The sequence below is a fragment of the Populus euphratica genome, unplaced genomic scaffold, assembly GCF_000495115.2.
Source record: "Populus euphratica unplaced genomic scaffold, PopEup_1.0 scaffold7.1, whole genome shotgun sequence".
In the NCBI taxonomy this organism is placed as follows: domain Eukaryota; kingdom Viridiplantae; phylum Streptophyta; class Magnoliopsida; order Malpighiales; family Salicaceae; genus Populus; species Populus euphratica.
Window position 1 is genome coordinate 423835 of NW_011499871.1, and position 15950 is coordinate 439784.

A 15950-nucleotide genomic window follows, 5' to 3' on the forward strand; every position below is an offset into this window, starting at 1 on the left:
TAAAATATATATATTAAAAAAAATTATATTTATATTATTTAAAAAGCTATTTTCTCCATTTAGCTCTTTAATAAAGGGAAATGCTCTAAGAAAAGATAAAGCAGTAATGTAAAACCTCAATATAGTCCCTAAGCTATATATCGTTTCTTGATTAAGTTTTATAAAAAAAAAATTTATCAATTGAATTCCTAATGTCTAAGACACTCAGGTAAAAAAACAAAAACAAAAACAAAAGAAAAGACAAATTCTAATTTAACGGACTACAAGTCTGTAACTGTGTAGCCGCCACAACCCAAAGGTCTCCGTTTCCTGTCATCTCAACTTGCTTATTAGGTTTTTCTCGCAACCTCAAAACACAACCACCACCGCCATCTCCTCCATCTGAGGCAGCATACGGAGCTAAAGATTCGCAAGCCCTCTTTGGCTCTTTCACATGGATAACAGACAAGACATTTTGGGGAATAACAGTCCCGAAGTAATACGCTGGCTCTGTAACCTATCAGAATCTGAGCTTGTAAGTTAAACAGAGTTTTCTCTTTTATTTCCTTCTACTTCTTCTTCTTATGATTCTTGATGAACTAAATAGTTTATTTTTTTAATTTGTGTTTGAAGGATATGCTAATTGGGTTAAAATCACTAATTCTTCATCGCGCCAAAGTACTCGGTCATGAAGAACTCGCCAAGAATTTCGATTTGCCCACGCTTCGAGCCATCGGTATCTTTTTCTGTTCTCTCTCTCCCTCCCCCCTCTTTAATTGTCATTTAATTCTTAACGATTGTAAATAGATATGGAGTTAGAGTGAAATGTTGAAACTTTTTATTCGGAGCCTGTTCCTCGTCATGTATATATATGTATGTATGTATGTATGTATAAATATGCCTGTTGTGATTGTTGCATTTCAATCGTGTGTGCAATACATGCATTGCCCGTGGTTGTTTCGTATTAGGTTGTCCTTTTGTTCTCTCCTTATTGAAATTGGATTGATTTGGTCTCCAGGATTCTTCATATTAGGGCTTGTCCTCTTTTTGACTTGTTCTTAATGGTGAATGACATTGGAACTGTAGTAAAGTGTTGTAGGATTAATTTGGTAGCCACATTGTTATCTTATGCGGAATTTGCTTTTGCAGTGATATACCAAACACAAATATGACCTCTACTGCATGCTCTAAATCGTGGACTTGTAGTTGAGAATCCACTGAGTCTTCTAGACCTTTAAGGATCATAGAGTGCTTGTCTCTGTAAGCTTGTGACTGCAAACATGATGTCCAGATTCCAATAAAACTTGATCTCTCTGCTTTATTTTAGGTGTTTGATATGATTAAGAATGAAGGGTAATTGAGCATGATAAAAAATGGTCATTGTGTGGAGCAGTGATAAATTTTTCAGGCTGCCAAGCAACTGCACTGTTCAAATCCTGAAACTGTAATTGTGGCATGCTCTGGATCATTTGTTTGAATCCTTCTTTGGCAGCTCCAACAATAAAAGATGTCCTTACATGCAGAATATTATAACAGAATGTCTGCATCCTTTCACTGGTTGAATGTAGCTTCCTTCCTTGTAGAATTGAATTAATTCTGTGAAGTTCTCAACTCTTGTAGTGGCTAAGAAAGTCTTGTATTTTATCTGAGATACATCCAGGGCTCCTTTTGATGGAATATCTGAAAGGAAAGTTTAAAGATTTATCACACGTTCAAGGCTTGACTAAGCTTGTCGTATTCCCTGAGTGTTGCAATCTATTAAAAGGTAATCCTGGGGAAGATTCCAGCATGGAAGAGCTGAAGGCTTGTATTGGTATTGATGAAAGAAAGAGACCAACTGAAAGGTATGAAGAATCTCAGAGTGCAGTTGTTAATGAATTTCTGTTAAGTTATGATATATGTTTTATATGGGTGTTTGGACCTTACTGATAATTCTGGAACTATTGTTAAGTAGTATCTGATATTTGTTGAAGTATTGATGTTCTTTCTGTCGTTCTTGATGCCTTTTTCCCTGCCACTGCAAGAACTTCCATCCAAAACTACATCTAGTGACTGATCAGCATCTGGTTCAATTTGTATTCTGCTCATAAGCTTAGAGACAATGCTTGAGGAGTTATGTACTCACTGAGAGCTATTCTCGTTTTTTATTTCTTCTTAGTGAACTGATAATGGTTCCAGCAGATTTGAAGTTAAAATTAGAAGTGAAGTTTGCATTTCTTTGGCAAACTATGGTTTTTTTGCAGCCCTGTTATCGCTTCCTTTACAATCAAATTCTACGTCCTTGAAAACATATCCAACCACGACCATACAAGCTATATGATAATTATCACTTAATGTTTCTAGATTGCCAAATCCATCCTGGGCAAGGATTAGTTTCCTGCCTGTTGAATATGTGAAAAGGCTTTTCTGGATACCGGTTCATATAATTGGTGAACTGATTGCTTGCTGGTTCCTTGCTGTAATTTGTTGTTACTAACTCAATGGCAGCAATAATGCTCTACTGTCTGCTCGTCATTTCTGATACATCTACTAATCTCCCTGTTAATCCATTTGTTTGTAGACCAGGTGAAGAGGCAACCAAACAGAAGAAACAGAGATTATGACTTTGTGCCAGCCTATTGAAGGCAATCACAGTTGGCAAACTGCACTTCACCAATTTCTCAGAGGAAGGCAGCCGTTTTTGCTGAGGCTGGCTTCGAAGGTGTAAAACTGTATCATATATTTTTGCCACAAGCTAGTCTTCCTACCCTCCAGTTTGGAGCCTGTATGCAAACTTGGAAATATCTATACCTAAAGCAGTCAAAAGAGTCATATGTATTTCCTAGAGATTGTTGTTTATTGATATGTTGATCAGCCCAATTTTGAAATCCAATCTTCTACCTGCTTCTTGTTTTCAAGCCAAAATACTTTTTTTTACAAGTCATTTGTCCGAGATTCCTGGCGCAACGAAGCTTTCAGGTACCGTTGATCTGAGATGTGATTCTATTGGATTATAAGCCACATATAGGCAAGTATAGAACATTTGGCTGAAAGCGAACGCATACACGACAGAAATGCCAAATAACCAGGGAAGTCCTGAACTAGCTCAAAGCTGCTGGCTTCTACAGGGTAAGCCAACTGGGGTCCTAAGTTGTGGTGTGAAAAGAGACAAGGGGAAGAGTTTTTCATTTTAAGCATGCTATAGAAGTATAAATCAATATGCATGCCATTCTTGAGCTGCATGTCTTGATGAGCTGAAATATCATGATGGGATTCATGGGATTCTTGGGGTGGGAGGGGACAGGGGTGGGGATGTGATGGAAGAAACCACTGAAATAGATCAAACAGCCTTTTTGAGGATGTGGGCTTTAGTCATTTCCTCACTCCTCCCGTTGTGGCCACAGCATGATTTTCATGGCGGTCGTGCTTGTTTCTTTGTACCTCCAAACGCATGGCAATAAGGGGTCATGGGGACCCTCTTGTTCTTTAAAGATCTTGAAAGGAGATGTCCATTTCCCCTTTCACGTACAGCACAATTTTTTTTTTTTTCAATATCTAATAAATAAATGATTAAACAAGGCTTTTATGGTCTCAAGTGCACTTCACACATGCCATTTTTTATACAACAAAACTTATTTGATATCCTGATTCCTAACCCAATAGATTGCTTCACCTGAAAAGTAGTACTTAGTAAAGATACTATTTCCTAACGCAATTCAACATTCTTTGCTTCAACGAGTTAAAGATAGTGGAGAGCCTCTCTTGTGGAATCTCTATATGGAAAAGAGTGAGTCCACTGTCCACTAAAGCCAGTAGAATTAATTTCTTCCCACCAAAGTCAAAACTCTCCATGCCCTTTATCAAAATAACCCCCATGCTTTGCAACCTCCAAAGAGAAGATCATAAATATGTGCCATTCAAAAAAGGTAGGTTTAGGGCCAAAAGAAATGATTAAAGATACACCACATTGTCCCCCTTCACCATCCGAATCATATACCAGTTATTTTCTTGTCTTTTCCTCGTCGATTATCCCACAACTTACACCCACAAGCTTCCATTTATACGGAGAAAATAACAGAGCAGATAGAAAATAACAGAGCTCTTGAAACAGTTGCAATGGCTTGAATAAAATTCATAAAGAATCTTGGTGTTATTCGATACCAGGATAAAAAACCAAGTGGTCATGATGCTACTCATGGACAATTAATGGGTTAAAAAGTGAGGTCTACAAGGCATGCGAGCGAATCTTATCGTATCGTAACCTTGTTCAAGATTATAACATTGTGTCGATTTAAAAATGAATACACACACACTAATGACTTTTAATTAGTGGATAATGGTCATTGAACCTAAAGAAGATTAAGTTGCTTAAGCATCAAGGTACTCACTCCCAATGATGTTATCCTCCCATAAGACTTTATCCCCTCCATGAGATCACCCAAGACAAGAAGATGTCAATTGTCTCAGATGGTAAAGCAATTCCACCAATGAAACTTGATTTCTGCTTTTGAAAAGTATTTCTTAATTCGTATTATTGATCAACAAACATGGTCTTATGACTTCGGATTAATTGCTAGAGGGAGGTGTTTTTATTAATAGCATATATTTCCAAGGTCAATGTCATTACATCATATCTGTGATTTTGTTCATGCCAAGCTCCAGGCAGAATCTTACAATTGAAATCAATCAAGGGAAAATCTTGGTGACAATACTTCACTATTATTTCTTTCTTTTAATAAGAAGAAAAGGGGCAAGAAGATCACATCTCGTTCATTCTATATTTCGAAAGAAAAGTGTGAAGAATCACTTATTAGATTTGCATCAACAGCAATTCACTATTGACTGCTCTATTATTATCTCCAAAAAAAATTTATTATTATTAGTAATTTTCTGCCGGCAATGGAATCGGTTCTATGATTCTATGTTATTGTATATGTGAAATTGATTTTGCAGTAACAATTATTATACTAGGCCTGTCATGATCATCCTTATCCTCGAAGACAGAAGGCAAGAACATGCCAACGTAACTTTTAATCTGTCTGTTTCATTTTTCTAATATTTCTATTTTATATTTCTCCATGTTTAATTTTTGTTGCCTCGGTATGGATGACAATGAATGACCTCCATCGTCTCCGAGTATAATACACGCGCGCGCACGGCTTAATATTTATAGAGCTAGATAGAGTACGGCAACCCAAAACACACAACCTCTAGTTAATAGTGTTATAGTTTATTAATCCCAATCACACCAAGCAGGTGCAGCTGTTTCAGTAATCCAAGTCAGTCTATCATTTTGCCATGAGAAATTGTTATGTAGACGTACCGATTCCTGTTCATCAAACCAATTATAATAAAATTTAATACAAAAAACTCAAAAAAATGTAATTTAATTAAAAAATCATTTAAAATAAAATAAATATCAATTAAAAAAAATATCAAATTTTAAATATTAAAAAAAATTAAAAATAATAAAATTAAAAATATCTGTAAAAATTAAATAAATCCTAATAAATATTCTAAACATGGCCGCATCTTAAAAAACTTTCAATCTATAAAACCCTTGATATAGATATTCCATAAAATAATTTATTATAAGTCAAATTAAAAATATAAATTTAAAAAATTTATCAAAGTAAAAAAAACCTTAAACGCATGATCTAGAACATAAAATTGAATAAATAGTAATTATATTATTATAATAAATAGTATTTTGGAGATTAGTGTTTTGGATAATTAACGGGGTTAGTACAAAGGTTATTCTATGTTATTATATACCATGTGAGTTCAAACCGGTGAAAATTCACCACTGGAATATTCACCGGTAAAATCACTGTAATGCATGGACGAGCAGTTGAAATTTCTGGGTTGTTGGGCACCGCCGGTGCATAGTTATAGCTCATTGTAACACTTGATACCATGTTCCGAAACCCTAGTTTATGAACAGATTGACAAAAACGGAATCGTACAGTTACCTACTCATAGCATGTAATTTCTTGAACAGATGCAGCCGTTAATGTCACTCTAGCTAGATTTAGATCTTAAATTTACCTAGCTAGGTCCTAGCTAGACCATATGATTATGACATAATTTAGGTGAAGAAAATTTGAAAATTTTAATAGGGTTGTAATTAACATAGTTAATTTTGACCTATAAATTAATTTTAACCTGTCAATTTCTCTTAAGGTTTCAAGAAAAAGCGAAGCTTCATCTATCATTGACCAATTCATATGGGTGTTATGACTCCTGTAAATGTTAGAATTTAACGATGAAGTGTTAGTATAATAATTAGAAGGCATACTCTTTTAATCATTAGGGTTTAAATATAAGAGTGGTCCTTAAAAGGTAAGATTTTTTACCGATTCTTTAATTTTAGTGCTGATGGATTGCCTTTAATCGATCTGAACAGATAAAGTTTACTTAATTTGGATTCTATAAGAAATCTCACCCTTCACTGGAAAATGAAAAAAGACTATGAACTGGCCACTTGCCCTTATCTAACACATGTAACATGCAAGAGGTGTTAGGGAAGACTTTGGGTGGATTGATTAATTAATTAATTAATTAAACTCGACCTTAGTGTGGATTTAATAAGATACTGGCTTTGGAGTTAGGTTAAAATTAAGAATATTCCGACAATCAAGAAATTACTCGATAATTCTTTTCGATACAGATCATAAACCCTAATAAGAGCTATGGCCCTCTCGTTTCATATCATGCAGTGCTTGTTGGACTAGCAGCCCGACATGGACACATAAAAAGGAAGTTTGAAATTTCGTAGCTCTTACACGATGATCATACACTATAGAATAGGTTTTTTTTTTTTTTTCTTCTCACGACATGCTGTATAATAACATGCTGTAATTATACAATTTTGTTTCAATGAGAGACTTTAAGCATCCTTCAGCTGGCCTTTTTTTTTCCTTAACAAAGAACATGCTAGCCTAGTAAAGTCCTCGATCTTGCAGCTTTGTTAGGTGGACCAGTCAAATTGCTTACAAATTTGCTTGAAATGGCAGTTGCATGTTCCCACCTCTGTGGAGAGACCTTGTTTACGTTTTTTTTTTTTTTAATGGAGATTCTAGCTTCTTTTTTTTATAGATTTGGCGAGTAATTATAGCAGTTCTCTCATTTTTTTCATGGGAAACTATATTCGTTTTCTTATGGTTAAATATAAGCTCGCAACGACATGATTTGTGAGAACAAATACTATATGAATTAATTAGAAGTTGATAATAAAGTATTTATTCACTTATCAGTTTTGATAATGCTAATTTATATGGGAATTATATACATCGGTGAAAGGTGTTTCGGAAAAGTAAAAGAAAAGGCACCATTTCTTCCGTGTCGGGGACCCTCTTTGCTTTGAATTCCATGCCTTTCATAGTTTCTAAAAAATTGAAATTCTTGTTGCCGCCTCTCCTTTTCTTTATACCAACCGAAAGAGATTCTCTTTTTTCCCCGTCCAACGGTAGAAAGGATGTCCCTGTATGGTTGACTAAATGACTATACATCAAGGAACCATACTAATTGAACATCATCACCCTTATGCAGTACTTATATTTTGTCGACCAAAAAAACACCTACTTGAGTTGTCTCTAAACGGCGGGTTGTAGATTTATTCTTCCATGATAGAATAATTGCTTCACCTAATTCACCTTCCTAGGTGAATTTCTGTTTTTTTTTTTTTTTTCTGTTCTTGCAAAGGATGCCGAGGAGAGCAATTGTTCTATCATCCAATTGCATTCTTGGATGGTGAGAGTTAGTGGACTTAGATTAATGATGTTTAAGACATGGCCTTGAAATTATACAAGACAATTGAACAATGGGTTATAAAGTGACACTGTCGGGTAATAAAGTGACTCCATGTTTTTTTGACATCAAATTAAGACCAATTAATTAGGTGTGAACTTTATGTTTTTTCTCTTCTCTAAATTAATCTCTCTTTGTCACGGCTACCTAGCCTCTAGTTTCGCTAAACTTTGGGTTAAATTTGCATTTCAAAATCTTGACGACGAGCTTGATGTTTTGTTCTAAGATAAAAGGAATGGAGGTTATAAACATGGGCTTTTAAATTATAAAATTTTAAATCAAAAAGCTAAACTTCATATATGATTGTTGTTAGATAATTATATAAATTATATGGTGAAGTTTTAATTTTTTAGATTAAAATGGTTTTTCGATGTTATATTAAAATTTTATTAACCAAATGATTACGGGTTTGAATTTTATTATATTTATTTTATTTGATAAAAATTAATATTATATATATATAAATTTCAAGTTTTTGATGAGATAATTTTTTAATATTTATTATTATTATTATTATTATTGATCGGGGATATATCCCATAAAGAAAGAATACAAAGAGCTTATTCCAGAGAAAGCAAACCCTGCCATATTAGCTAGCAGTAAAGAGGTGGACTGTTGAAAGAACGAATTCCAGTGCTCTAGCCATGATCATATTTAGCAAGCTAATACATACATCTATTATCTTTATGATCGAGTGAGAAGCTATCTAATTTTTCTGTATGATGCGCTTCCTCGTTGATAATTAGAATTTAAATCTTACGTAAGAATATAATAAGTAATGCTTTTACGAATTTTTTAATTCGGACACAAATATTCTATAGATCGCATAATAAGCCGTTGTGTTTTTGGTTTAAAGTAAAGGATATAGTAATTTGTTTTAAAAATAAAATAGTTTCTTTGATATACGTTTGAGTTTCAAAACAAGGCAATTATCAAACACACATAATTTTTAATTTTTAGACCAATAAAACTAAAATCAATTAATGCACTTTAAAAACAAAATTATATTAAAAAAAACATAAATACCATCATATTATTAAAAAATAATATAAATTATATTTTAATATCTCACTTCAAATTTAAGTTTTTTTATTAAAATAAATTTTTAACATAATATTAAAACCTTAATAATTAAACAATCATGAATTCGAATGTTATCATTTTTATTTATTTAATAAAAATTAAACATGAAATAATATAAATTTATGCAAGTTTTAAATCTAAATAATTTTTATTTAAAAAAATATATTAAAAAATAATATAAATTATATTTTATAATCTCATTTAAAAATTTAAATATTTAATTTAATATAATTCTTTGATATATATCTATTAATTTTACAAGCAAAATTAGCTAATGCGCGCGTGTAAATTATATATATATATCCAATTATGGCAGTGGAGTTTATACAATTTCAGCAGGGAGAAAGGTAAAATTCATTAAATTTCTTCACATAGGTAACGTCGATTGACTTTAGCAGCCAGCCGTCACCTGTAGATTGGTTTATTGATCTTGGTTGTGTGAAAACAATCATATCAAATCCTAATGATCACGTCCATTGAGATCATAATATCGGAGACAACATGAGTTAGTTAGGGAAATTATGAAAATCTTGTCAAGAAACAGGTAACCATCTACATTTGGAAATGCAAGACCGTTTACTGCTTTCTAGCACTTCATTAAAAAACAATCACCTTGGCTTAATCAAATTCATTAATCCTGTGGTAGCCAGCGCTGGACCCATGAATCTAATTAAGACAGATCCCACCCATGACAGGGAGCTTGAGAATATGTCCAGTTAAGATCGTTCATTACCTCTTCAAAAATATATCGATGAAATCGGGTGTTTTTCAAAGATTATTTCATGACTGAATAATGGATAAATTAGTAAGTAAATGGAGGAGGGAATAATGCTCGGAAAGGCTAATGAAGCAATACAAGTAGTAGAAAATACATAGTATACAGCGTGTAAGAATGTACCCGATCTCACAGACCTTAAATCCCAAACTTGTTTATATAATTGCATGTATGTTTTGTCTTGATGTGGCTAGGATATCGTTGTGTCAACATTCTAGCACCATGCTCATTTTCTTTTGGGTAAAAATAACTTTTAGATTTAAATAAACGCATTATTCGTAGCTGTGATTGGTGAAGATGAGGTTGGGCTCTTCGAGTTTTGATTGGACACGTCTATCTATGCATACACTTGGATGGTCTCTTGGCTCTGTCTTCAAATAAGACATATGCGTCCAAGCTTATCTTGAGCATGTTATTTGAGTAATTAACATATATATGAAGATCGATTCCATGTAGTGGAGCCTTGGTGGGAACTGACAGGCTCACAATAATACACATGTAACCCGAGTAACTCACGTATCTAGCAGTTGGGTTTCCTCTTCAGTTAGTTTTTGTCTCATGAATTGATTTCCAGTAACAATCAATATTATTTTTTAGTATTTGTTTATCTGGGATTGTGTTAGAGGTTGTTTTAAGATATTTTTATTTGAAAATATATTGAAATAATATTTCATTATTATCTTAAATTGTAATGTAATAAAATTGTTAATTGAAATTTACATTCGATTTTTTTTTTCATTCAATGTAATGGAAGATTTTAAAAAAGAAACTTCTTGTGTGTCAGTTATTTTTTCCAATAATACGATTATCTAGTAATGTTCGGTTTTTTCTTGTGTAATTATCCAACCGTCAGCTTTTAAGAAAGAAAAATCTAATTGAAGAGACCTCTATTTTTGAAAAATAAAATTACAGCCATTAAAGAGCGGTCTCAAATCTGGGAATTAATTTCATATGAACTCATTTATAATCTTTATGGAATAACTAGTAACATACTATTAGTTATTTCTTAAGCTCACATTAAAAAAATAAATACAAAAAGATAAAAGATAAAAAAAAAAAAGATAAAACCCATGACCTGCTAAAAATAACAAGAATATTTCCATTTAAATTTTTTTTAGTTGAATCTATTTTTTTTAAAAAAATACTATTAATAATATTAGCAGTTATTTTCTAAACACTGTAAAATTACTTGTTTTCGTGAAAATAACAGAGCAACACTCGTAGGAGTGCCTGGTGATCTTTATCTAAAGCAATAAAAGTAAACACGGTTTTTGTATTCCGAGGACGTTTTGCAAAATTCTCAACTATGTTTTTAGGGTTAGTGGGAGATATAATTAGTGTGTTCTTGAAGCAAATTCATTGACCAAATGCTAGGAAACCCCACAGTTGACTAACATACAATTATTGTATCCATTAACTCAAAAGATTTTGCCATTGAGAACTTCATTATGAGTTAGTTTAACCGGGGCCACCTAAGATTGATTTACCCACCACATATGGTTATTTTTATAAAAATTGGATTTAATTGGACCATTTTGATGTTTTTAATCTCTTTCTAGCCATTGTAAAAGGACATGAAATTTGCATGCGCTCGCTAAAGCTAAAGTAAGTTCTTCATTTAATTAATCATATATTGATCTACAAGTTTAGTAATCATTGCTCTAAAATCTCAATTTACTTAATAGACAACAGTTTTCTCTTTAATGATATCGCTGGATTTTGAGCTACGCTTACTAATATTCATTTTTGGCTAACAATATAATGCATCGAATTATAAATCGTCCAAAGCTAAATTAATCTAGTTGCCAAATCATATGTGTGTGTGTGAAGTTTTTTTTTTTTTTTAGATTAACGTGGGTGTTCGGGCCAGCTTGTGCGCACCAAGACTAATCCCACGGGTCCTGAAGTTAACGACCATGTAAGCCTCCAGTGGCCATTATATAAGCAACCAAGGACTCGAACCTGAGATCACAGAGGGAGCAAATCTCTTAATCTCAAATTTTTATCACTTGGCCACCACTTAGATGGTTAAGTGTGTGTGAAGTTATGAAGCAAACCCCTTAATCTCAAATCTTTATCACTTGGCCATCACTCAGATGGTTAAGTGTATTACAGGTTATACTGCTACCTCTCACATAAATATGAGACTCATTACGAAAATTATTTATAAATTCTATCTTAATTTGAAACAGGGGAATACACTTTCCGACACAATGAATATTTCCTTTGTTGTATATTATGCTTGTTGGGAATTGTTAAGCATGGGCTCCTTCTGCATGGCTAAATATATTTGATTGAGGTTGGGTACTATAGCTAGCAAGGCTTTCCTAATGCTAATGGCTTCTGGACTTCGAGATACTTGTCAAATGTACTAATATTTCATGGTGTCTTGTATTTACGACGCTAAAGCCAGCTAAGTTGTTACCAGAAAACTGGCAAACATAAATGTACACATCAATATAATATTTTTATCAATAAATTACAAAGAATTTTTTTCAATTAAATATGTCCTTGTGATATCAGTCAGGAAATACCAACATAAATATTCTTTCAATATACACTAAAAAAATTATAATAAGAAAAAAATATAAAAAAACCAAAAAATACAATAATATATTGTTTTTACAGACCAAATTATTGACTGATTCAAATCTATCAATAAATTTATCTGTAATATTTAATTTATAACCTGATAAGTGACCATTCTCATTTCCTCCCCTATTTCTTCTTCTTTCTTCATTTCTCTCTATATCAAACAATACAACCCCTTTATTTTATCAAAAATAACCCCTTAATACAATTTCATCATCTCAACACTCAGTTTGTCAGCATATCTATTCTGATTCAAATTTTAAGGATTCTCTGCTTCAAGTAAGCAAAACTGTCCATTTTTTTTATTTGAACTCAATTTTAAAATATTAATTTTTATTACATATTTTTATAGTATGTGCATTTTATTTGAGTATTTACTTGTTTTATAGCTTTTTTCCATAAAAAATTGTTGTATGAATGTATGATTTTCTAAAAAAAAATTCCAAAATACATATAAGACCCAGTTAAAGAAGAGATACTGTGATATTCCTTCAATCCATCCAGATTTTGATTTGGATTTGAAGTTGAGGGCAAGATCATCCAGCAGACTCGATAAAAATTAGATGTACGGTATCTCTAACACTACAACCGAAGACCTGCGAACAACCACAATATTTCAACCATTAGATGCTCACAATTGGTTTCGAGCACTCAATCTCTAGAGTTCAAGGCGATTTTAGACTAATAAATTCAAGCTTGGACTACCCATTTTGCTTCTGATTATGAACGACTCAGTGTTAAGATGGTTGAACTCTACCTATTGGTAATAAAAATAAGATCACATATAGGTGGTACATATAATCCCTCTTATCCGCCCTACGATCTGGGTAAAGTCCCCTCCTTCTTCTCCTCCTTCTCCTCTAACCCCTTTATTCTAGATTAATTGAATTTGAATATATAAGTGTTTAAATTTATAATAAGTATTTGATGTTATATTAATTTAGTTTATTTTAATTATTTTTAATTTTTGTTAATAGATTTTAAAAAAATATATATTTTTAAATTATTACTGATAGAGTTAATGATAGACTTCATCCATTAGTATATTTTATATAGTTGAAAAAGAATTATTGCAAATATCATTGTCACTGTTTACTCACCGACGGAAATAAATCATCTGTTTAACAGTTATATATCAAATTCATCGAAGAAAATACCAATGGGCAAAAACATTCACCCAATGGAATGAGATGATTTTTTTTTATTGTTGATATATTATATTCATCAATGAAAATGTTGATGAAATGAACCAAGTAAAAAAAAAATTAGAGAGCTTTTGCTGTTAATAAATTAATTGGTAAAATTATCAATAACAGACCACAAATTACCAACGAGATTTTTTTGAATAAATTATTTTTATCTATGAGCCCATCAATAAAATTTATACTGAAAAATTATAAGTATAGATATCAATAAAAAATTCCATCGATAAATTTTAAAATTTTGTTAGTGGTTATATTGATCAAATTGACACGCATGCTTTCTAAATAAGCTATTGACTTGATAATGATACTTATATCATAAACTTAATTGAGGCACCTCCTTGCTGGATGATGATAAAAAAAAAAAAAATCTAATGAAGTTAAGGTATTGGCAATTCAAAGGACATTTCATTTGATTATTGATTGTTGTTATATTTTTTTAAACACTAAGTTGTGAAATTTGATTCATACAATGTCATTACTAGGATAAAGAGAGTCAATAAAATATGGTTATGGCACTTACAAGGTGAATTCAATTATATTTCCAACGTATGCAATATGCTTTCTTTTATGTTTTTTGAAAATAATAATAATAATGATTAGTTTTATTATGTGATATTACCGTATAATTTGAGTTTTTAAATTCCATCATAATATATTTTTTTTCATTCTCATAGTATAAACCAACTAATTTTTTCGTCAGTATTTATTAATAAATATATGAATGAAAATTAAATTATGTTGGCATAGATTATTGTAATTCACTAACGGAATTTTTTATTAATATTTTTGTTTGTATTTATTAATTTTTTGATAATGGATGAAAGTGAAAGTTTGATTTTGTGGGTTTCTAAAGATCAATGTCAAATGATTTTATAAACTATTTGGTAATTGGCACCGACAAGTAAAGTGAGCGCTAACTCTAACTGGGATATATATCCAGGTCATTAAAACCTCTTAGGATAGAGCAGCTTAGTGTTAGGTACTGGAACTTGTGATGAGACTTTGAGGTCTATTGGGACCAAAATGCTCTTCATCATACAAAAAGAAACTAAAAAATAAAGTGGAGAATATGCTCATATGATGCTGTCAACCGAAATCGCTCTTTAGTCAGTATTTTAGAGCTTGATTTAATGGTCCCTACGTACTGTAAAATGACGCATGAGGAAATTTCATTTCTTTTGTTTTCTTCAATGAGCCTGCTGTACATGGTGGAGCAAAAATGGGGTCAACTTCAGGATCTAATCTTGCCCTAACGTGCTATGGTATTTTGGTTGGCAAACCACGTGTAATGGCTAGAGTGAAAACAACGTTCTAACCAGTAGTCTCATGCAAAGTGTCAAGAACACATCAAGACAATCTCTCCAGCACATGTCGGAGGATTCATTATTTGAACAAGACTGGAAGGTTTAACCAGGAGATAGATAGATCAACCTTGTTACAATCTGCCGACTGTTTGAACGCATGTGGGCAGTATAGGTTGATAGATCAAAGAAAAAACACGTAGGGATCACTCAAATTTTATGATAGTAACATGATTCCGGTTTGAACTGGCTACATAAATTTGGAATGCACTTTTCTCTCTTATCTGTTGTGGTTGTTTGTTAGTTTACGTTATAAATCATTATACGCAAGAACCCATGTTCTGAGACCCATGGAAAGTTAGGACAGTTTTCATTAAAAAATAAATAAAAATTAGGACAGATATTAATGTGATTTCAATGTGAACAATACTGCTGGTTGACAAGAACATCCTGGTAACGTTTATAACTTTTCTTTTGTGAATATAATGGGCATTAATTTGTTTTTGGCCATATATACTTTTCTCTTAATAGAAGAAGACGAAGGAATAACATAAATAAGAAATGACAAATCCTTAAAGATTTAATCTCGTTAATAAGTGAATTTACTTTTTCATTATTATTATCAAGAAGGAGCATTCATATTCTTAAAATGATTGTACATTTTGAAACTGCCCTAACATATATAAGATCGATTTGCCTACTTAAAATGTATGTTGCATATATATTAAAAGAAACTAATTGGACTTGTAAAAATATTGTAGCTCCATACTCATGAATACTATTTACTATAACAATATAATGATATTTTTGCCTCTCCATCCTAAAAATCTAACACTTTCAAAAAAATAAAATTAACACATTCTTTTTGTAAGAAAAGGGCTTATAATTATTTTTATTTTTTATATATTTATTTTATTCTTATGATCTGGATTACAAGTTTCGAAAAATATTCTAAATTAACTTAGCCTTAATTATCAGGGTTACAGGTTTATCATGCTGACTTAAATTAATTAAAATTGATTATTTTATATTTTTATCTTATTTTATTTTTTTATATTTAATAGGCTATGAATTGAGATACATTATTTGTTCTCTTTGAAAAAACAAATTCCCCCTAGATTGTCCTAATCACTTTTCTTTTTAAATTTGATCCATCTATTTTTATTTTTTTTCTTTTTCTCTAATTTAAAATAAAATCGACTTATCAAACCCAATCAAGTCTTTGAC

The 15950-nt window shown here is 31.7% G+C and overlaps 1 protein-coding gene across 2 annotated transcripts; it reads left to right on the forward strand.

The window, feature by feature from the left end:
- Window positions 1-244: 244 nt before the first annotated feature.
- On the forward strand, window positions 245-2851 carry LOC105127233 (uncharacterized). 2 transcript variants are annotated; one of them, XM_011028450.1, is made up of 4 exons: window positions 245-514; window positions 613-715; window positions 1640-1823; window positions 2545-2851. In XM_011028450.1, the coding sequence occupies exons 1-4, from the start codon at window positions 434-436 to the stop codon at window positions 2546-2548; spliced, it is 372 nt and encodes a 123-aa protein (XP_011026752.1). In that variant the 5' UTR covers window positions 245-433; the 3' UTR covers window positions 2549-2851. The 2 variants fall into 2 exon arrangements, with proteins under 2 accessions (XP_011026752.1, XP_011026751.1); XM_011028449.1 differs by having other exon boundaries at window positions 248-514; window positions 2540-2851.
- Window positions 2852-15950: the final 13099 nt, after the last annotated feature.

What these genes read in the sequence shown, in the direction of transcription:
- LOC105127233 (XM_011028449.1), top strand. Translation starts at nt 434, where the DNA reads ATGGATAACAGACAAGACATTTTGGGGAATAACAGTCCCGAAGTAATA. An exon ending in GCCCACGCTTCGAGCCATCG is followed by an intron (nt 716 to 1,639) that starts GTATCTTTTTCT and finishes AGATACATCCAG; the next exon opens with GGCTCCTTTTGATGGAATAT. An exon ending in AGAAAGAGACCAACTGAAAG is followed by an intron (nt 1,824 to 2,539) that starts GTATGAAGAATC and finishes ATTTGTTTGTAG; the next exon opens with ACCAGGTGAAGAGGCAACCA.